Source organism: Lissotriton helveticus, chromosome 12, assembly GCF_964261635.1.
Source record: "Lissotriton helveticus chromosome 12, aLisHel1.1, whole genome shotgun sequence".
NCBI classification, from domain to species: Eukaryota; Metazoa; Chordata; class Amphibia; order Caudata; family Salamandridae; genus Lissotriton; species Lissotriton helveticus.
The window spans coordinates 820,224,054-820,246,869 of record NC_136073.1 but is presented as its reverse complement, the minus strand read 5'-3'; the positions used below and the strand labels follow the sequence as shown (position 1 = coordinate 820,246,869).

At 46.4% G+C, this 22,816-nt stretch overlaps 1 protein-coding gene across 1 annotated transcript in view; it reads left to right on the top strand.

Annotated features, from left to right (window-relative positions):
• The window catches only part of LOC144798371 (methanethiol oxidase-like), a 73,062-nt gene that overhangs the window by 13,278 nt on the left and 36,968 nt on the right, over nt 1–22,816 (top strand). The window contains exon 5 of the mRNA XM_078669207.1: nt 20,130–20,250. Coding sequence (XP_078525333.1) covers nt 20,130–20,250 — 121 coding nt within the window. The remainder of the gene's footprint in view (nt 1–20,129; nt 20,251–22,816) is intronic.

The window sequence follows — 22,816 nt, the reverse complement described above, 5'->3', positions numbered from 1 at the left end:
ATTGGGAGGGGATGTGGGGGATATGAACAAAAGGCATGTGGAAAAAAAACAACTTCTGTTGTTGAGCACCTTCAAGGTAATGCGTTAGCCAGGGCAAGATAGAAAAAAGGGTAATGCAGTTTGGGCAGCGACGTACAGAAAATGTGGTGGTAGTCTGGGAGTGCGCAGGTAGATCTTCGAGGATTTAGAGAAAAATATATAAGTAAATAACTGTAGAATGAATGATCCAAGGAAGTTGGTCAACATCTGTAGAATTACAAAGGCTCTATGACTGGTTCCTTTTTTTACTGAACTTTCATCTGGAACCATTCTTCTTCCTGATGGTTTATCTAAAAGGGTTTCTAGAAAATAGTGTGGTAAATAAATAAATAATTACCGGTACTATTTTTCTATGCATTAACTAAAAAGGATAGCTCAATAAATAAGAGGCAGAATCCGTGGTATCTGAGTCAAACGGGGTTTAATCAGATGGCTCGAGCCAATGGACCATCGGGTTCCATCACCTGCAAAGGTTCAGGAAGGGACAGACACAAGGGGGAAGAAAAGCCTAATGTCATATTAACATCATACAGTATATATAGTAAAACAGTACAATTACATTGAATACAGTAGGCGTAACAAGTGACAAACGGAAGATAAGAACATATGGGCGTAAAAAGAAGGCGTGCTCAGGGCGTGCACAGAGACATGTGATGTAAACGTCACAGAAGTGTCATAAATGGGTGGATACATGGAGGGGGCTACCTGGGCAGCTGGAACCTTTAACCTACTGGTGCGCGCAAAAGGGCCATGACGTGTAACTGGGGAGAGCTGGGGCTCTGACTTCTGGCACTAGAAGAGGAGACTAAAGTCTGGGATGTCAGGACGACATGTACCTATAGCATATCTGGTATCTCGTGTTTGGAGTACATGTTGCTTGAATCTAAAAGTCATCAGGGCAAAGGCTACTTGACACTAAGGCTGGTGCATGCATATATTTCTTTATGTATTGCGTGTGCTATGAATCTTCTATGGATACTAATTCAGTAATTCTCTTGCATGGAGACAGAAAGACTAGACTATAGATGAAGATGTTTATGCGGTTCGTTAGCTTAGGAATGTGAAGCCGGGGAGCTGAACTGATAACTAGAGGCATAACATATTCTTGGCAGACAGGCAGGCAGGCCAGGCCGGGCCGGGCACCGCGCTGCTTGGCAGAAAGGAAGTGAAGGGTCAGGGATGCGGGAGGGGCTGCATCGCTCCTCAGAGTGGTTTTAGGAGACTCGAAGCTTGAATCTGGTGTCCGGGCCCTGTGAGGCCTAGAAACGGGGACAACTCGATGATTTATCGTGCACAATGTAAAGACGTTGGCAACATAGGCCTAATACTCGTTGCTTTCACGAAAACTGGATAACTGGCATACTAACGTTGGACACAACTATAATTGCGTCTTTATTCGGTCAAGGGGGAACATATGCATATCGATCATGCACATATAACATATAATGGGGAACACGTAGGGACACATGACAGGGCAAAATTCAATTTTCCTCATTCCCTCCTTGTTCCCTACGTTTCCTTCAGGAAACATCAATATTCATGAGACTATCTATCTGTTCATAGAGCATCATTTGCTCGTCTCGAATCTTCTTGGAATGGAACTTAGGACTTGGAATACAAGAGGTAGCGCACAAGCCGCAAATCGCAGGGCCACATTGTAAACATAGGCAACAACTGAATATGATCATTACTACTATTCCCAGGAATGACAATACTTTCCATCCCCAGGCAGATATTATATTCCAGAGCCAACCGGACCATGTCCAGGTGCCTGGATTCTGGTGTAACTGATGGGCAATTTTATGAAGTCTAGTTATAGCTGAATAAACAGACGGTGCGTTATTAGGAATGAAAATGCAACAACTAGATCCGATGACTCTACAAGCTCCGCCCCTATCGGCCAGTATGACGTCAAGAACAAGGCGGTTCTGAAGAACGACAAATCTCATAGCAGATTGCTCTTCTGTTAAGTTACCTAGAGCGGAAGTAGTCTCATTCACTACTGCTTCAAGGGTTCTGGTTAACCTACGTATTAACTTACTATTCTGGATAGGTCCTATGAAGAAAAAGAAACCTTTATTGAAATCTGTATACTGTTCTAAGGCAGTTTCAGTTTGATCGACAATTGGGGACTCGATCTCCCTTCTATGTCTGACGTGTACTAGATGTGTATTTCTGTGATAATCGGATGGGGCTAGGAAAACTGGTGGCAGTAGGAAGGAAATGTAACATGTCCCATCCCAATCTAAGGGCAGACGTACATATGCGGTCTGACCACATACAAAATACGAATGACGTGAGGCTTTGAAAGTAGACTTCCCACTGTCACTATACTCGACCACAGTAGTACAATCACTGTGTCCTAGATGTACTGAACCATTCTTTCTAACACATAATTCGCCTTTCACTGGTAGGACTGTAATAGCAGGCAAATCTGGAGTAGTCTCGGACTGAACATTCAGAATCATGAAATTGGAGGAGAAATTACCTAGATCATATACTTCATTTTCTAGATCTAACCCTGTCCTATGGGAAAGACCTTCCTTGTCTGGGAAACATGTTCTATTCAGAAGGGACTTATCGTCTGAGGATGATGTTATCGTAAACCATGCTCCACACGAACCATTGTGTGAAAACGGATAGGGAAAGAGTGGCAGAACTCCCTTCGGTGTCTGGAAAGGGGGGAGTCGACCACACACCCAACAATTAGTGGCATTGCTGGTCTGGTGTGAATAGTGTAGCATACGGATAAAAGTATTGTTGCGCATGGCAAGTCGGTAGGATAACTCGTGAGGAGGTAGTTCACTAAAAGTGTGCTCTACTGTATCATTAGAGGAAAGATGTACATGCGAATCAAGAGGAGGAAAAAATACATGTAAAACATAACTTATGCATGTGATCGTAAGACTCAGAAATAACATAAACAATAAAGTAATCACACATCTGCTGCGCAGATTCTTAAAATAACGTATTTTCTTGGAGTTTTGTCTAACTCTCTCACTATGGGGGTCTATCTCATACATGTCAGGAACCTGTCTAACCGCTTCACCCGAGAGGGACTTAAACAATTAAACTGTCTGACTTGCTAGACCGTAATTTCATTTTATACTCCTGCTGCGGAGTTTTCTCTAACAGGGGAAGTTTAGAGTCAGTATCGGGGCAGTCCTTGAAAAAAGTCTTTGGACGGAGTCCATGAAAACGCTTGATGTGGCTGGAGTGAAGCTAGCCCTTGCGTCCCTCCAGCTTCACAGCGGTCCTTGTGGTCATCAGAACAAGTTTCGGCTCCTTCCAGCGGGGCTCCAACGGGCTTGAATGATCAAAGTTGCGAATCAGAACAAGGTCACCTGGAACGACCTCGTGCGGTTTCACATGGGTGTTGTCTGGAAAGGCAGCCGCGACCTGTGAACGACAAGAGAGTAGTGCAGACATCAAGGAAGCTAGGTAATCTGTCAGCATATTACTGTCAACATCGGTAATTTTACGTGGTATAGGTGTACCCCACATGTTTGGGGGACGACCGAATACAACCTCGAAAGGTGACAGACCTGAACGGGAGTGAGCAACCATTCTCATGTAAAAAAGGGCGACTGGCAGAGCTACCATCCAATCTACGCTTTTCTCGGCACAAACCTTTGCAATGCGGATTTTCAGAGTCTGATTGTGTCTCTCGACGAGGCCAGCTGCCTCGGGATGTCGCACACAGTGGAACTTCCACTGGTACCCTAACAGGAGAGATACTTGTTTCATGAGTTCGGATGAGAATGGCTGGCCGTTGTCTGAATACACGACCCTGGGCAAACCATAGCGGGGGAAAAACTCACGAACCAACTGCCTGGCAGTGGTCGCGGCAGTGTAATCTGGAACTGGATATGCTTCTGTCCATCTGGACAAAGCGCATACAACTACGAGGACATACTTGAAACCTCGACATCGATCCATCTGAATATAATCCATCTGGAGGACTTCAAAAGGGTGGTCAGGAGGATGGAATCCACCTTGTTCCACCGGAACACCTTTACCTGGATTGAACTGACAACAGATCATGCAGGTACGCACTTTCTGCTTTGCTGCTGCTCGTAAATGCTTGTTAAACCAGAGGTTCTGGATGCTGTCTAACATGGCTTTTTCTCCTAAATGTGCTGGACTATGTGCGGTGTTAATAATGACTTGAACCATAGAGTCGGGGAGAAACCATGTGGCTTTTCCCTTCGTCAACCATCCTTGATCTGTCTGGACCCCTCCTTGTTCAGACCATTTCTTGATTTCGTCTGGGGTAGCATGTGTCTGGATGTCTAGTACGTCTTGTGTAGGGTCCTTAACTGTCATACAAGTCGTCTGGACTGGAATGTCTGTCTTTGTCATGTTAACTGGAATGTCTGGAGTCTGAGCTGTAAGCTTGGCTGTTCGATCTGCTAGATCGTTACCTTGGGAAATGGTGTCAGTGGCTTTCGTATGTGCTTTGCACTTCATAATGGCAATGGCTTTCGGTAAATGTATTGCTCCTAACAGAGCTTGAATGAGGGGGCCATGTTGAATCTTGGCTCCATGAGAGGTCATGAAACCTCTTTCTTGCCAGAGTACTCCAAAGTCGTGAACGACTCCGAATGCATAACGTGAATCTGTATATATGTTTACTTTCAGGTTCTTGGCTCGTATGCAGGCTTGAGTCAGAGCGATGAGCTCTGCTGCTTGAGCAGACAAGGTGTCAATACGATGTGTTTCTATAACTTCAGTTTCAGTAGTCACTGCATACGCGGCTACTAACTCTCCTGTACTTGTTCTCATACATGAACCATCCACGTAAAGTGTCAGGTCTGGATTAGGTAATGCAATATCCGTCAAGTCTTGTCTTGGCTTTGTCAGGTTTTAATGTCTTTATTTCGATAGATAAAATCATAAAAGACAGCTTTGCAAAGCATACATATATATAAAAACAACAATGTACATCAAACTTGGGTCTAAAGTTTAAAAAGTTATTAAACCATCAACGACAATAGTCAAGACATTAAATAATCCAGATATAATATCATTTCATAACAGTTAAAAAGCTCTAAAATAGGTTTGACAGGTTTTAGTGGTGGGCACTATACAGCTTACACTCTGTCAAATAGCGGTAAGATTCCATCTTGATCTGATTACCCAAGCCCAACCCAGGTATTTAGCCAAGCATATCACAATAAAATCAGTTGTATTTGTTTTTAAAACCCATATTGCGTCTAAAGATTTATTGCAGTTTATACGTTTAAAAATGGGTTTTAACCACTTTGAACGGGGTTCACTATATCGCGGGCAAGCAAACAAAAAGTGTCCCTCTGATTCCTTGCACCCAGAGCAATGGCTACAAAGATTACTAGTTTTGTTATTCCATGTTGCTGTGAAGGAATTTAGGGGTAAGGTGCCCACCCGGAATTGGTGATACAGTTTTTTTCCCAGGGGCTTTGAAATAAGATCCCAATATGACTCCCGAACTGGATCCAGTTTAAATTTTAAAAATCGCCCTGTCAGATTTTCTGAACCGGATGCCTGGACCAGGGAATGGCGGATGGAAGCCCAGAATAGACTCTTAAATTCCTTTTTAGTGGGAAAATTACTAATGTCTGGCGAGAACCACAGGTGGCTAAGGCCCATGTCAACCAGGGTCTTTTTCACCATCTGTAGCCATGGGATTCTCTCTGAACCACCTATATCCTTTACCTCGGATACTTCCTTTGCAAAAAGTGACAACTCCTCCGTGGTCCACAGACGCCTCCAGGTAGACACTACTCTGTAACGTGCCATATCTGTTATTGGACGGCAACCCATGTCATGACAAAGAGGGATCAGTGGTGTTGATTGGGGGAGTCCCACCAAACTGCGAAGGAATCTGCACTGTATTTTGTACAGACTTGAAAGGTCCATAAAACCCCATAACTCTGCCCCGTACAATGTCGCAGCGTTAATTTTGACATCGTAAATTTGTAAAGCCGGGGCAACCCTTTTAGTGATCGATTTCTTTTGCTCCCGCAAAAGACAACCGGTGAGTTGGGACAGTTTTAGATGCTGAGTCTCAATTTGTGGTTTCCAGGACAATCGGCAATCCAGAGTGACCCCCAGATACGTCATCGTGTTAACCTGTTCTAGGTTTACCCCATTAAGTTGTACACTACTACGTATAGATTTTTTTCTGGAAAAAACCATAAATTTTGTTTTCCCCACATTAATCTGGAGGTCATTGCGATTACAGTATTCCTCGAAGTGATTCAATGCCTTCTGCAGACCCCCCCTCGTTTTAGATAAGAGGAGGGTATCGTCCGCAAAGATCAGCAGTGGGAATTTTGTCCCCGCCAGAGACGGAGCATCAGTGTTAATGGACCCAAAAAATTTCACTACCTGGTCTATAAATAATAGGAATAGGGTGGGTGCGAGAACGCACCCCTGACGGACTCCTCGAGAGACTGGAAAAGAGTCCGTAAATTGGCCTTGTGCCCCCCATCTGACCCTGGCGAAATTGTTTTCATGTAGTCTGATGATGATGTCCACTAATTCCCCTGGCATTCCTAGATCTCTTAAAACCTGCCACAGTTTTCCTCTCGGCACCAAATCAAATGCTGATTTTAAATCTATAAATGCGGCAAAGATAGTCCCGCCACCAAGTATAACAAATTTCCAAAAAATCATACAAAACCTCAAGACCTGGTCTAAAGTACTCGTGCCAGGTCTGAAGCCTGCCTGTAAAGGGGATAGTATACCTTCCATATCCATCCAACCATGGACCCTCACCAAAATCATACGTGAAAAAACCTTTTGAAAACAATCAATAAGGCTGATCGGGCGATAGTTCCCTGGGTTTGTCCTATCGCCCTTTTTGTGTATGGGGAGAATCTCCGCCCCTTTCCAGGTTTTAGGGATATGGGCACCTCGTGCAATGCTGTTAGCTATGTAAGTTAGGTAGGGTACCCACAGACCCATATTCGCTTTGAAGAGGTCGGCCGGGATTTGGTCCAACCCAGGTGCCTTCCCCCTCTTTGTTAGCCTCAATGCATATTCTGTTTCAGCTTCGGTGAATAACAGGGTCGGATTGCCTGATGTTATAATCGGCAGCATTGACACTCTGGACGGGGAATCATGGGCCACTGTACAGAATTGGGTAGAGTAATGTTTGATCCAGTCTTCCGGGCAAACATGGTTTGATGGGGTACAAAACTCGCCATCTTTACCACTTTTGACGATGTCCCAAAATTTGACATGGTCGTTTGATTTACTAGCTTCCAGAAGGTCTGCCCAAAACTCGTCTTCCCATTCCTTTTTTGCCACCCATTGAACTTTTTTATACGCTTTCCTTGCCTCTTTAACAGCACAGATATCTCTATTTTTAACTTTTTCTATGAGGTTGGTGTGTGCATCTCTACATGCTCTATTATACCACTTACTTCTTGGGGGGTTCAAGTGTCCGATGTTATGGTTACATGGTTTTGATAGGATAAATTTAAGTTCAGAAAAACAATTATCATGAATACCCATCAGTTTTTGTAAAGCTTCCTGGTCCTTTTCAACAGCAATAGACTTCATGTTAATTAGAGCACAAGTCACTACCTTTTCAATGTTGGTCTGGATCATTACATCGTTTGAGATTAGTGACCACTTCACTCTCCTCCGATCATTTGATACCGTTATCACCCCTTGCCCCCTAGGATCGGGTTCCATTGCTTTTATCTGATCACACATTAAGAATTTCAAGGACAGGGGGTTATGGTCACTCTCAGGTCGTGTTATGATTTCCATGTCATTGATAACATTCCAATGTTCCATTTTTATAAAGATGTAATCTATGCGACTCTTTCTTACGCCATTATCAAAGGTAGGGTTTGCTCCAAAATCTGATTTTGTGCGACCGTTCACAGCCCTTAAACCCCAAGTGAGGCAGAAGGAAGACCAGTTCAAGGCCGCCTCCGTTGCTTTGACTATGGTCTTGTTTGAAAGTTCAGGAATTTTCCATGTGACATCTTCTTCGTACCCCCAATTATCCTCTGGCTGATACAAAGGCTCAATTGTGCAATTAATATCGCCAGCTAACATAATGAAGGAGGCTTTATCCCAGCCCGTTAACAGCGTATCCAGTTCGCCGATCAAATTGGGGCATCTGCCACCTGGGAGACCCCTGGAATATATGTTAATGATGAGCATGTCCTGCCCCCCTGTTTTGCTCAGCCTTACAACCAGTATATCAGGGTTGTCCACATACATTTCAGAAGCTGTAAACCCCCAGGACTGTTTAACCCATGTGGTTAAACCCCCAGACGCCCGCCCCTTTACACCTTTTACTGCTGGTTTAAAAAAATTAATATAGCCAGCCATGTAAAACGGGGCTGTAGCCCATGTTTCCTGTAGTATCACTACCTCATAGCTACTTATAAACTCCGACCAGTCGTCAGATACCAGCCGTGCTTTGACTCCAGCGATATTCCAAGACACCAAATGTGAACTTATCAGGTCTATCTCTGTAGGGCTGTTACCATCAGTAGACGGGGATTGTGGGCTCGATAGGTGGTTGTTTATTAGTTCTACTTCTTCTACAATCGGGGTAGTGCCTTTAACCCCAAGAAAACCCTTTACTGGCCCGCTAGTTTCGTGAGTTGGGTGGCACTCATCTACCAGTTCTGGGGTGGAGATAGATGAGGTATGGACTCCCTCGTCTTTCACCAGTGCTAGTTTGGGTGACTTGTTAGATGCACGTAGTCAGTCAACCCATTCTAGATCAGACAGTGCCTCAAAATGGTTGTAGAGGGGGGGGTAATATGGGGGGTGATATATTACAGGCACTATGGGTCTTCCCCCTTTGACTTTCCATGGGTTATATCCCGTTCGGCTTCTTTGATTTATATAGGGATAAAAGTAGCCAAGATGTAAAGTCTGGACATCTCCCAAACGGGCAAATCTAGCTTTCCGTTGGATTCTATCCACTACCCATGGATCTCTAAAAGAAATTAAGATGCAATCCCCTTCTAGATCTTTTTCTTCTTTTCCAACCCAATCTACTCTCCTTACATACAAGATCTCGGTGGGGGACGACGGAGGGAGTGGGCGATGTTTATTCAACCAGAACGTAACCTTGTTCCTCAGATCCACCTGGGATTCTCTAGTGCCCTCTTTGAGTGGAGCCACTCCTGTTAATACAATAGTGTACTGAGCCGCTTCTGGGGGTAGGTTGACTCTCTGGGATTTATGTAAGTTTTTATTATCTAACCTCCTGTTCTTATCTAGGTTTGGTGTTTTATTATCCCTATTTGACACAGGGGCGCCTGCTGTGTTGTTTATTGGTTGCTTTGGAGCGGTATTAGCTTTATATTTTGCCCCATAAGCGTTGTTGGCCACCGCTGCAGGTTTAACCTTCGACGTGTCTTTATTGGTGGCTCTAGATATGGGAGTTGTTTTTGGCCCTGTTAGAGATTTCTTATTAATATTAGTATTAGTGGATGACATCACTGCGGGATTTATTGTGGTTGTCCCGTTGCTTTGGATAGGACCCCCTTTAGAGACTTGGCCTCTTGGCTTAGTGCCAGATATATTTTGTAAGAGGTCCATGTTAATATTGGTTGCCGCTTCTAGGACATCTATTTTAGCGGACAATATCCTTATATTTTCTACCACCGGAAGCAATAAATTTTTAACTATAGTTTCCATTTTTGCCAGCAGGATGTCATCACTGCTAAAGCAAGTTGGACAAGGGTTAGAGGATCCTGAGTGGGCCAATGATGGACAGTACACTATCTGTGGTATTTGGATGGACTGGGAGTGGGAGGGGCTATTCTCGGAATCTATTTTAGGTTGTTTCTGTGTCTTCCCTCCCTCGGGGCTGGATACATATTTTCTTTTCCGTGGTACCTGTTTGATGATTTCTATAGGTGGGGCAGGAGTGCAAGGTAAAGTAGAGGCATTTATTTGGGAGGTTTCAAGCGCAGAAGATTGGCTATTTTCTTCTATGCTGGTCACATTACTTTTGGAGGTCACGTCCATGTTTTCGTGTAGCCTAGATGTGGGGACTTCAATCCCTTCTTCATGGATAATTATGTCGGTGTCTGATGTTGAAATGCAATTAAATGCTGCATTAGTTAGGGGACTTTTGACACGAGCCAAATCACCTATTGAAGAGCGTTTACCAGTAACTAGGTCCAGAGACAATCTATGTTCAACCAGTTCAATTTCTTTTTCCAGTATACCGGTTGCTCTCGTAATAAAGGCATCTAAAGGGCCTGAGACTACCCCATTCGAAGTTTGAATGTGCACTAGACGCTGTTTTCCAGATCTAAGGGCCATTTTGTAAGGGCAGGTATTTGAGCCTCAGAATACGCGTTCGCGAGGATATAGGACAGATATTCAAGTGAACTGGACCCAACCCAACCTCGTTTACCCCCCTTACTCAACCTTGCGCCTGGGCGATTCAATGGGTGCTTGCGAAGGACCCACTGACCCCCGTCTGGCGGCAAGGAGGAAAATAGAGGGATACTATAAGTTGGGGATTGAACAACAGTGTACAAAGGCACAGAATATCAAAGGTTCTTACAATAGTGTCTATGAGTCAATAATAATACCTTGTCTATGCCGCAACGTAGGATAAGGGATGTTAGGGGGTTGGCCCGGCCCAGCCTCCTCCTGCCCCGGACGGCCACAGACGGTCCCGCCCTTGTCCCGGGCTTCTCCCGCGCGCTCCCGCGCGCTCCCGCGCAGCGGGAGGGTCACGTTGTTTATGTAGTTGGGAGAGTAAGGAGTAGGGGCGGAGCCGGCAGGGAGAGCAGCCCAGGTGGTGACGGGCGCGCGGGGGCTCCTGGTCCTTGGAGTCCCCCGCTGGAAGCTCGCAGCCCTGCCGGACAAGGAAACGCCCAAACCTTCGCTTGCTGGACAGCTGTTGACAAGGCTGTCAACCGCGCAGCGGGACCCGCGGAGCGGGTCCGGCCAGTCGTTGCGGTGACAGCGGGGAACCCAGCGGCAGCTTCAGGCAGGGAGCCGAGCTCCGTCCACAGGATACAAAAAGGGTGAGGCTTGCTAGATGAGGAATCCACTGGGCCAAAGTTCAGTCGCCCGTTAAGACAGCAGTAGGGGCGGAGCCGGCAGGGAGAGCAGCCCAGGTGGTGACGGGCGCGCGGGGGCTCCTGGTCCTTGGAGTCCCCCGCTGGAAGCTCGCAGCCCTGCCGGACAAGGAAACGCCCAAACCTTCGCTTGCTGGACAGCTGTTGACAAGGCTGTCAACCGCGCAGCGGGACCCGCGGAGCGGGTCCGGCCAGTCGTTGCGGTGACAGCGGGGAACCCAGCGGCAGCTTCAGGCAGGGAGCCGAGCTCCGTCCACAGGATACAAAAAGGGTGAGGCTTGCTAGATGAGGAATCCACTGGGCCAAAGTTCAGTCGCCCGTTAAGACAGCAGTAGGGGCGGAGCCGGCAGGGAGAGCAGCCCAGGTGGTGACGGGCGCGCGGGGGCTCCTGGTCCTTGGAGTCCCCCGCTGGAAGCTCGCAGCCCTGCCGGACAAGGAAACGCCCAAACCTTCGCTTGCTGGACAGCTGTTGACAAGGCTGTCAACCGCGCAGCGGGACCCGCGGAGCGGGTCCGGCCAGTCGTTGCGGTGACAGCGGGGAACCCAGCGGCAGCTTCAGGCAGGGAGCCGAGCTCCGTCCACAGGATACAAAAAGGGTGAGGCTTGCTAGATGAGGAATCCACTGGGCCAAAGTTCAGTCGCCCGTTAAGACAGCAGTAGGGGCGGAGCCGGCAGGGAGAGCAGCCCAGGTGGTGACGGGCGCGCGGGGGCTCCTGGTCCTTGGAGTCCCCCGCTGGAAGCTCGCAGCCCTGCCGGACAAGGAAACGCCCAAACCTTCGCTTGCTGGACAGCTGTTGACAAGGCTGTCAACCGCGCAGCGGGACCCGCGGAGCGGGTCCGGCCAGTCGTTGCGGTGACAGCGGGGAACCCAGCGGCAGCTTCAGGCAGGGAGCCGAGCTCCGTCCACAGGATACAAAAAGGGTGAGGCTTGCTAGATGAGGAATCCACTGGGCCAAAGTTCAGTCGCCCGTTAAGACAGCAGTAGGGGCGGAGCCGGCAGGGAGAGCAGCCCAGGTGGTGACGGGCGCGCGGGGGCTCCTGGTCCTTGGAGTCCCCCGCTGGAAGCTCGCAGCCCTGCCGGACAAGGAAACGCCCAAACCTTCGCTTGCTGGACAGCTGTTGACAAGGCTGTCAACCGCGCAGCGGGACCCGCGGAGCGGGTCCGGCCAGTCGTTGCGGTGACAGCGGGGAACCCAGCGGCAGCTTCAGGCAGGGAGCCGAGCTCCGTCCACAGGATACAAAAAGGGTGAGGCTTGCTAGATGAGGAATCCACTGGGCCAAAGTTCAGTCGCCCGTTAAGACAGCAGTAGGGGCGGAGCCGGCAGGGAGAGCAGCCCAGGTGGTGACGGGCGCGCGGGGGCTCCTGGTCCTTGGAGTCCCCCGCTGGAAGCTCGCAGCCCTGCCGGACAAGGAAACGCCCAAACCTTCGCTTGCTGGACAGCTGTTGACAAGGCTGTCAACCGCGCAGCGGGACCCGCGGAGCGGGTCCGGCCAGTCGTTGCGGTGACAGCGGGGAACCCAGCGGCAGCTTCAGGCAGGGAGCCGAGCTCCGTCCACAGGATACAAAAAGGGTGAGGCTTGCTAGATGAGGAATCCACTGGGCCAAAGTTCAGTCGCCCGTTAAGACAGCAGTAGGGGCGGAGCCGGCAGGGAGAGCAGCCCAGGTGGTGACGGGCGCGCGGGGGCTCCTGGTCCTTGGAGTCCCCCGCTGGAAGCTCGCAGCCCTGCCGGACAAGGAAACGCCCAAACCTTCGCTTGCTGGACAGCTGTTGACAAGGCTGTCAACCGCGCAGCGGGACCCGCGGAGCGGGTCCGGCCAGTCGTTGCGGTGACAGCGGGGAACCCAGCGGCAGCTTCAGGCAGGGAGCCGAGCTCCGTCCACAGGATACAAAAAGGGTGAGGCTTGCTAGATGAGGAATCCCTTGGCTTTGTCATAATATTAATGACTTCCACACAATCATGTGTGGCAGGATTTGATGTAATCGAGGGTAACAATGTAGCAGGATTTAAAATGTTGCAGCGTCTGATTTCTATGTGTGGCTGAAACAGTGTCAGTTCATATCCTGTCAAACGTGCAATTGTCAAGTGCTGAGTCTGTGTTCGATTTAAAAGAACTTCCACGGAGTGTGGAACTTGTACTGTCAGGGAGTGTCCTAACACTATGGAATCACTTTGTCTGATAGCTAGAGCTGTGGCTGCAACTGACTTGAGGCACGCAGGCAAAGCCTGGGCTACTGGATCTAATGTGCTAGAAAAATAAGCACAAGGCTTGTGTTGTCCTGCTTGATCTTGCGTAAGAACAGATAATGCTGTACCATCACGTTCAGTGACAAAAAGTGTAAAAGGCTTACTGTAGTTTGGTGTCGCTAATACAGGTGCATTACATAAAGCTTTCTTTAACTCATTGAAAACAAGTGTATGTTCCTGGGTCCAAGGGAGGACAGTCGATGTGGCTGCCTCCTGTGTCGTTAACTGTATCAGTGGTTTGGCTAGATATGCGTACTGGGGAATCCATTGTCTGCAGTAAGAAGTGAGGCCGATAAAAGCTCGTACCTCCTTCTGTGTCTTGGGCTGTGGAAGATGTGCTATTAACTGGATACGGTCAGGTGTCAACTGTCTACCCCTCTTGGACAGTAAGTGTCCAAGGTATACCACTTGCTGGACACAGAATTGCAGTTTCGAAGGGGACACCTTGTGCCCCATTTCTGCCAGAAAATACAAGATTGTCAGTGACGCACGTTCGCAGTCACGTTCTGTACGGGCTGTGATTAATAGATCATCGACATACTGGAGCAGGGCAGTGTCAGTTGGCATGTGAATACTGTCTAGTTGTCTTTTAAGTGCTTGACTGTAAATACTAGGACTTTCTGTGAAACCTTGAGGTGCACGTGTGAATTTATAGCTTCTTCCATTTAAACAGAATCCGAAAAGAAACTGGCTGTCTGGATGAATGGGGACACTAAAGAATGCGTTCTTGAGATCAATAACAGTAAAGAACGTAGCTTCAGAATCAATGGCAGTCAATAGGGAAGAGATATCTGGAACCACAGGGAACTGGGGTATGATACATTTATTAAGTTCTCGGAGGTCAATCACTAATCGATAAACTGGAGGTGCATTTGGGTCAGTACGTTTAAGAATCGGAATGATAGGAGAATTACATACATTGGAGTCAGTTTCTACAACTACTCCTTGAGCAATGAGCTCGTCAATAATTTTTGATAAGGCTGCTACAGCCTCAGGTGGCAATTTGTATTGTCGGATTCGTGGTAATACAACACCTTGTTTCAGAGTAACACGATATGGTGTAATGTGCATACAACCTACATCAGTTGGACCTTGCGCCCATAAATGCTGTGGTACATTCAGTAATCTTGGATCAAAATCTCGTAACACATAATGACCTTTAAAATCACGTAAAAACAATCTCACTCCTTCCGGAGAACAGCATATGACTGCTCCTAATTCTTTCAATGTTTTAATACCAAGTAAATTTTCAGGACATGATTTCGTAAGTAACAAGTCTGTGGTTCGGGACAATGGACCAACTTCTAGGGAAACTGGTTTCGATATTTCATTAACAATAGGCTTTCCTGAAAATCCCAGGGAAACATTTCTTGAGCCTGAGAGTGGAGCCCCTGGAACCTCGTCATGACTGATGGTAGTCCTACTTGCCCCTGTATCAATCAGAAACTTTCTGTCTTTCCCTAATACTTGACTGTGTACATAGGGACCCTCTTGATCTACAGGAATCTCGATGAGAGGCAAGCCAACCTCCCTCTCTAGGCTGTTTCATGAATACTGCTGATATTCTGGATAATCTGACTGTGCGTACTGATACATCTGTTGTGTAACGTGTTGTGTGGCAGCTATAGGCTGCGGTACTGTAACTGTCTGTTGTGCGTTCTGCGGCGGTTGCTGCGAATTTTGCGGAACATGTTCCTGTCTAGGAGGACGCGGTCTCTCTTTCGTCTTACCTGTAGCTATGTTGTGTTTCAGAACTGCACATTCGTTTATATAATGACCTGGCTGTTTACAGTAATTGCATGTCCCTTTGACGGGAGCTGTAGAATGACTAGTTTGATTCGTACCCCTCTTCTGACTATCTGCTGGAACAGACTGTGCAACTAGAACTTTCATTTTCGTGTCTTTCATACGTCTTCTTTCGTGTTCTTGCTCTTCCCTGATTCTATTCTGGTGATACTGTAACATCTGGAGCATTTGTGACGGAGTATTAGCTTGCCATGTACTCTCGACTTTTAATACTCGATTTTTAACTTGTGGTAAAGAATTCTCAACTAGTTTAGTAACAAAAAGATGTGGATACGACTCACTACTTGTTTTCAAGCCGCTATTAATAATGAAACATTTCTCAAATCTGGAATAAAAATCACTAGTATCTTCATCTTGTTTCTGTTTACAGGCTGAGATGGCATCCCAGTCTTCCTTTTTCGTGGCTAGTAATCTTGGCAAGACTTGTATTAACAACTCGGGCAACTCTTTGGCTTTTTCCCCAAGACCAGTACCTGGGACTCGTGTATTATCTTCGGTCTCTAACGCGGTCCAATCAATCTTTTTCTCTCCCACCTCCCATTCTTTTTCTTTAAGTTTTTCATATATGCCCGCAGGCAACAGGACCTTTAACATTTTGATGATATCAGGATACGTGTATTCTCCCATACGGAGCATGTCCTTTAATTCACGGTGGAACCCTGCTGGATCTTTATCGTGACAGGGCACTAACTTTTTCATTTCTAGTAGTTCTATTTTCGTTATAGGGGTGTAAACAAATACTCGTTCTAGCTCACCCCCCGTTCCCTTAACAGGATGCACTTCTCTCAACGGATTCTGTCTATCTATGTAGAATGGGGGTGAAACAGGAACAAAATGCGGAGTCAGGAACGTTCTGTATTTGTGACGCTGTTCTAAAATGACGTTAATTAAATCGGTACCTAGACCTTTCCATCGGTTTAGGAGTAACTCGTTCAATACATTATATAAAGGACCTGGATCAGAATGCTGACTCTCATACAGTGTAATGAGGTACTGGATCATGTACATACCCACCAGTCGCTGTTCGGCTGGGGGCAGCTTCAGAAACATTTGAGCCACTACTTCGTCTGAAAACGTGGTAGAATCACTAGTCCATCGGACTGCTGATCGGGCTAGTTCCTGTTCATGCATGGTACTAAGCTCACTATAACCTATTCGTAATTTCAGAACTTTATCTGTAGCCTGGAATACTTGTTCAAGAGAACACTGTTCTGGTACGGGAGGAGGAAAAGCTTTCTTGTAGTCTAGGCGTGTGTGTCTATCAGAAGGTCTCGTCCTACCTACATACGCTATTCTGGTGGGATTCTCGTTGTCTACATCTTCGTCTGAAGAGTCATTCTCTTTCTCTGCTACTATTCTTGCTTTCTCCCTCTCGTGTATGCCTATAATTTCTTTCCGAATCTTTCTGTACATGGTTTCTATACTATTCTGTGTCTTGTGTTTTCCGTCTGCTATATTGTCACTCCATCTTATCAGGACTTTCATTTCTTCTGGATTTTTATCAGGACGATCCTGTTCTCTTATTAAACAATTTATTAAAAATTGCAAAATCATGCCTTGAGTCTCGACTTTCCTATGTACCATAGCTTCGTGAATACTTTCTGGTTTCTCCCCTGTTCGGATAAAATGATATATTCTGTCTAAATGTTCTTTCATATCTGATATGGTGATCAAGAAGTTTGCAACTCGTCGTAAACGTACGGAATATAATATCATGTGATCTTCGCCTGGCACTGGGTCATATCTACAATCAGTAAGGTACTTTTTGAGGGCTTCGTACGTAGCCACTTTTGGCGTACGCTGTAATGCTGCATCTCTCAGCGTCAGGCGCTTTGTTTGAGGCGGGGTGATAGGAATACCTCCCCCTGCTCCTCCTGAACTAGAATCGTCAATTAATACTGAATGTGCGGCTGCTGGTAACGTGACTGGTAAAGTAGGAGTACGTAATGTGGGTTGGTCCTGGGGTACTGGCACATGGACAGGATTCCCGGGACCCACGGCTGGAGGCACAGTAATTACGTTATTAACAGGAGGTTGAACTTGAACAGGCGGAGTAGGATTCGTATTTGCATATTCTGGGATAGTGCCGTCTAAATAGGAAGAAAGAAAGATTTCAGCTGCAGTCGGTTTATGACGTAGCTTAGTCGGGACCAATGGTGGCGGTAAATTACAGAGTGTTTCCGGGGTCGTCTTCGGCAAACCCTCGGCGAGAAGAGGATACATACCTTTAATAAGGGCATTTCTTTGTCTGTCTGACTGTTCTGCTCTAACTCGTTTAACTTCTTCTAATAATTCCCTTTCTTGGGCTTTTTCGGAGGATTCCCTACTTAGTTCTGCTTTTCTGAATTCCTTTTCTGTTCTTTTATGTGATTCCTTACGCCATAATTCTATGGCATCTTTCTGGGATTGTCTGGCTTTCTTTTTCCATAATGCTTCTTCTACTCTCATGATGCACTCGGCATCCCATGTTCCTGAAATAGGCCATCTATATTTCTCTTCGAGATCTTTGGTGTAGTCCACCCATAAATCTAGATACAGTATGGCATCTAAGCCATGCTTGTGATACATGAAATGTCCAGGACTGTCCCTAGGAGGGACAGGAACTGATTCTTCGAGTAACCCTTTTCTGGTTTTTATCTGACGTAACTTCGAAAACAGCGGCATATTTGAACCGTACTTGAACTTGAACACAATACACAATAAACACAGTAATGAACAGCAAAACAATCACTCATACCATGACATCAAAAACACATTAATAACAGTTCGAACAGATAGGTAGTATCTTCGAAAACATAATACTGGAACTTCCTCGAGGAGCTATACCAGAGAACAGACTTACTAGAATTACTGGATGCACTGCTAAAACAGTACAGAACATACCGGTCTCCTAAAGAGACACGTCATACCGTATCCACCTAGGTGAACACGTCGGACCAGATCTGTGTACCCAAACCCGTCGGACCGGGCACAAATTAATGAACACCCGTCTAGATACCCCCAGCAACGGTACTCACCGGGAAGCAAAACTGAAGGCCTCGGACTGGACTGCTACGACGTCTGGTTACTATTACGCACTACGCATGCGCCTCGGGCTTCGGGCTTCGGTTACAGGTGGGCCTCCGGATACCTCGGACCTTGCTCTCTCGGCTTGGGCTCTGGTCGGGACGACCCGCCTTCCTCACCGCCTCGTCTGGATGCCGGACCGCAGTCTCCGTCTCCTCCGTGGGCCTGAGGGAGACTTGAAGCAGAAATATCTGCACGTGCACGTAGGGTTCCGTCACGGCTGTAGAAGGGTCAGGGGGCCTGCGTTACATCGCCGGCGCGTGGGGAAGGGGCTCGTCCCTGTTCGGGCGCCATTTTGTGGTAAATAAATAAATAATTACCGGTACTATTTTTCTATGCATTAACTAAAAAGGATAGCTCAATAAATAAGAGGCAGAATCCGTGGTATCTGAGTCAAACGGGGTTTAATCAGATGGCTCGAGCCAATGGACCATCGGGTTCCATCACCTGCAAAGGTTCAGGAAGGGACAGACACAAGGGGGAAGAAAAGCCTAATGTCATATTAACATCATACAGTATATATAGTAAAACAGTACAATTACATTGAATACAGTAGGCGTAACAAGTGACAAACGGAAGATAAGAACATATGGGCGTAAAAAGAAGGCGTGCTCAGGGCGTGCACAGAGACATGTGATGTAAACGTCACAGAAGTGTCATAAATGGGTGGATACATGGAGGGGGCTACCTGGGCAGCTGGAACCTTTAACCTACTGGTGCGCGCAAACGGGCCATGACGTGTAACTGGGGAGAGCTGGGGCTCTGACTTCTGGCACTAGAAGAGGAGACTAAAGTCTGGGATGTCAGGACGACATGTACCTATAGCATATCTGGTATCTCGTGTTTGGAGTACATGTTGCTTGAATCTAAAAGTCATCAGGGCAAAGGCTACTTGACACTAAGGCTGGTGCATGCATATATTTCTTTATGTATTGCGTGTGCTATGAATCTTCTATGGATACTAATTCAGTAATTCTCTTGCATGGAGACAGAAAGACTAGACTATAGATGAAGATGTTTATGCGGTTCGTTAGCTTAGGAATGTGAAGCCGGGGAGCTGAACTGATAACTAGAGGCATAACATATTCTTGGCAGACAGGCAGGCAGGCCAGGCCGGGCCGGGCACCGCGCTGCTTGGCAGAAAGGAAGTGAAGGGTCAGGGATGCGGGAGGGGCTGCATCGCTCCTCAGAGTGGTTTTAGGAGACTCGAAGCTTGAATCTGGTGTCCGGGCCCTGTGAGGCCTAGAAACGGGGACAACTCGATGATTTATCGTGCACAATGTAAAGACGTTGGCAACATAGGCCTAATACTCGTTGCTTTCACGAAGACTGGATAACTGGCATACTAACGTTGGACACAACTATAATTGCGTCTTTATTCAGTCAAGGGGGAACATATGCATATCGATCATGCACATATAACATATAATGGGGAACACGTAGGGACACATGACAGGGCAAAATTCAATTTTCCTCAATAGCTTGAATCAGATACGCCTCATTGGCGTATTAAAAGATTCTTCTTCACAAGAAACGATCTGCCCCCACTCTGCGGATGAAATTTCTGAAGCTACCCCAGAAGGTTCTAAGACTCCTTGCTCTTGGTGATTTGTCATCCCTTAGGTCTGCTACTCTTTTCCAGGCTGCCAATGTTAAAAAAGATAGAAAATCAGCTGTAATGGAATATTGATTTCAAAATGTTTTACCTCACCAGATATATTTGTACTGAACTTAATGCACCAACTAATTCAAAGAGTTCTGGATTTCTTAAAATGTTGATAGTCTTATTACAAGCTTGGGCAAGATGAACAGAGGCATAAATTCAGCAGACAGTGGCCATTGGGAGAAAGGGTTAGGCTTGGACACTAAAATCCTTCACGAATGAGTTTCTGCAATTTTTATCCATAGGCAATCGAACCTACTGAAGTCTACGTCAAGAGCAACCAGGCGTATCTTCATTCTCTACACTGTCTGGGCAGCGGCGAGGTCATGATCAGCTCTGTGGCAGATCCATCCGGCAAACCCAAAGGTACAGACCACCTACCCTTAGGGTATTAAGACTGTAACCTGTAGCCTTTGTTGGGCAGTAAACAGTGTTACCTCAAAAACAGAGATCAGAACATGACCTAGCATCACCAACCCACATCAAAGGACTGAGACACTGTTCATTTGGTGATACCTGAAGTAGAAATTGACTGTGTCAGTCCAAAGTATTAACAGTCCAATTAGATGGCTACATAGGGCAGGATTCTGAGTGTCTCCCTCTATTGCACTTTAGAAAAAGTGATGCCAATTCTTAGCGTCAAACACACAAAAGGTAATGTGAGGAATGTTTGCAGTAGGAAGAGTCCAGCCATGAACTGGAATTCAAGCTGAGAGGACCTGGCCTGGAAGTTCGGTCTGGACTGTTCCTATTGGAGCAGGGTCTAGACTAATTTGCATATGTCTGGGTCCAAGCTGATGTGGCATGGTGGGTAAATGAAGGATGGGTTGGAATGCTACCCCTAGCAATTGCTAGTGGTTAGATACATTGCAAACATTATTTCCATCACTTTTTGTGTTTGAGCCAATTCCTAGCATGGATGCCATAGTTTTGGAGGGGCAATGCAGCGGCGTCTAACCGAGCTGCAGTATTTTCAAGTGGACAGTACCCTGGCTTCACTGTAAGGCTGCTATCTTTCTGATTGGATGGTACTGGCACCCCTCAGTGGAGCTTCTATGTGCATAATGGGATAGTGTCTGCACACCCCGCAGTGCTCTTATCCTTCAAATGGGACAAAATCAGAAATTATCATTGTGTATGATGCACTCCTAATAGAAATGGGCCCACACTTCCCAGCAGGAGCGCTTTCCCACTGAGGGGGCAGTACCAGCACTTCAGGTCTGAGCACAAACACACTTCATATAACAGTGCAGGCACTCTTCATTCCTCATGTTACATTGCTAATGGGGAATTCCAGCACTTCCCAGTAGGGCTCCTGTACAGAAGCAGAGGCAGTTTTTGTACTATGCTGAGCCAAAGCTCCAAAGGGGATGCCAAAGTACCATTGTATTCAAGCTAGCCAGGCTGATAAGGGGTGAAACCCTGAATCTTCCCAGAATGCTTGTTTCCGGTTCAGGGAAGACCTGGTTTGGCAGTTCGGGCTGGACTGTTCCCATGAGGTGCAGGGTCAAGACTGATTTGCATATGGCTGGGTCTGAACTGGGGTGGCGAAGTGAGCTAACGAACGATGATGGATTCAACCCAGATATGTGACTGGCAGTGAGTGTCTGAAAAGTTTCAGCGCTCCGCCCATCATCTTATTGTGATTGCTACGCAAAGGTGCGTCCCAGGTCCTGAACTTTCAAAATGGGGGTGACATGGAGGACAGCAGTGTAGAGTAGCTGCAGGAAATGCCTATTAGTAGCTGGGGAACAAGTATTCGCTACAAATCGCACACGGGGGAGGGAAGGATGTGATCCATAATTTCTCCAGATGTGTTTGGGGGCATGGATGCTCTCCTCTTTCAATTGTAAAATATGGTCAATTAGTGAATTTAGTCCATACTTTGCATTTACATTTGCTAAAAACAAGGCTTAGCTTCTAAACAGGTACTTATGGAATAGACCAAGTTCTCTGTGTTCCAAGCAAGCCTGGACCTCAACAAAGGTCTTTGGGGTTCACTCTTAATGAAAAAAAGGTTTGAAACAGAGGCAAAATTGTGCATTTTTAGCATTATTTCACTAAAAATTCTGTAAAAAGAGATAGATATTAGAAATTCAAAAATCCTAGATAAAAAATTAATGTGGTCTGTTAATTTTCAAAACATACATAGTACCTTCTTTCACTTCTGCAATCCACTTTCTACCCAGTGGCGTAGGAAGAGGGGGGTGCGGTGGGTGCGGGCCGCCCCAGGCGTCATCACTGAGGGGGGGTGACAAAATGGCAAAAATATGTTTTTTAAACACATATTTTTGCCATGTTGTCAAGCCGGGGGTGACAAGTGTCATCACTGAGGGGGCCGACAAAATATGTGTTTTAAACACATATTTTTGCCATTTTGTCAAGCCGGGGGTGACAAGAAATGTTCCGCACCGGGTACCACCTGACCTTGCTACTCCACTGTTTCCACCTTTTTTCATTCGGCACATTTCGTGGAAATTGTCAATCTTACTATAGGACTAACCGTCTAGTTTAACGGTCCAGTGTGGAAAAATGAGATTACACAGGACTTAATTTGACAGGCTGTAGAAAGAGGAGGGAGACACATCTTCAGGAGTCTTATAGGTGCACTTGCATTATTAATCCTAGAGCTGCAGGCATCAAAAAGCAGTAATATCAAAAGAAGGCTAATCAATATAGATGATGAAAAGCACCCACCAGTCATGAAATAAGAAGGGACAGCATGAAGGAACAAAATCTGCCATTAAGTATCTCAAACATAACAGGAAATGCAACTATTTTCCCCTCAATCATCAACTTATCAATTTAAAAACATAAGCACACTTTGCTACCAGATCCAGTGTCCCCAATTGTCCCAGAAGAGCATGTCATCTTTATGAAAGACTAGTTTGTCCTAAAATACTCGCTTAGTATTTTTTTCCAGACGTTTTAT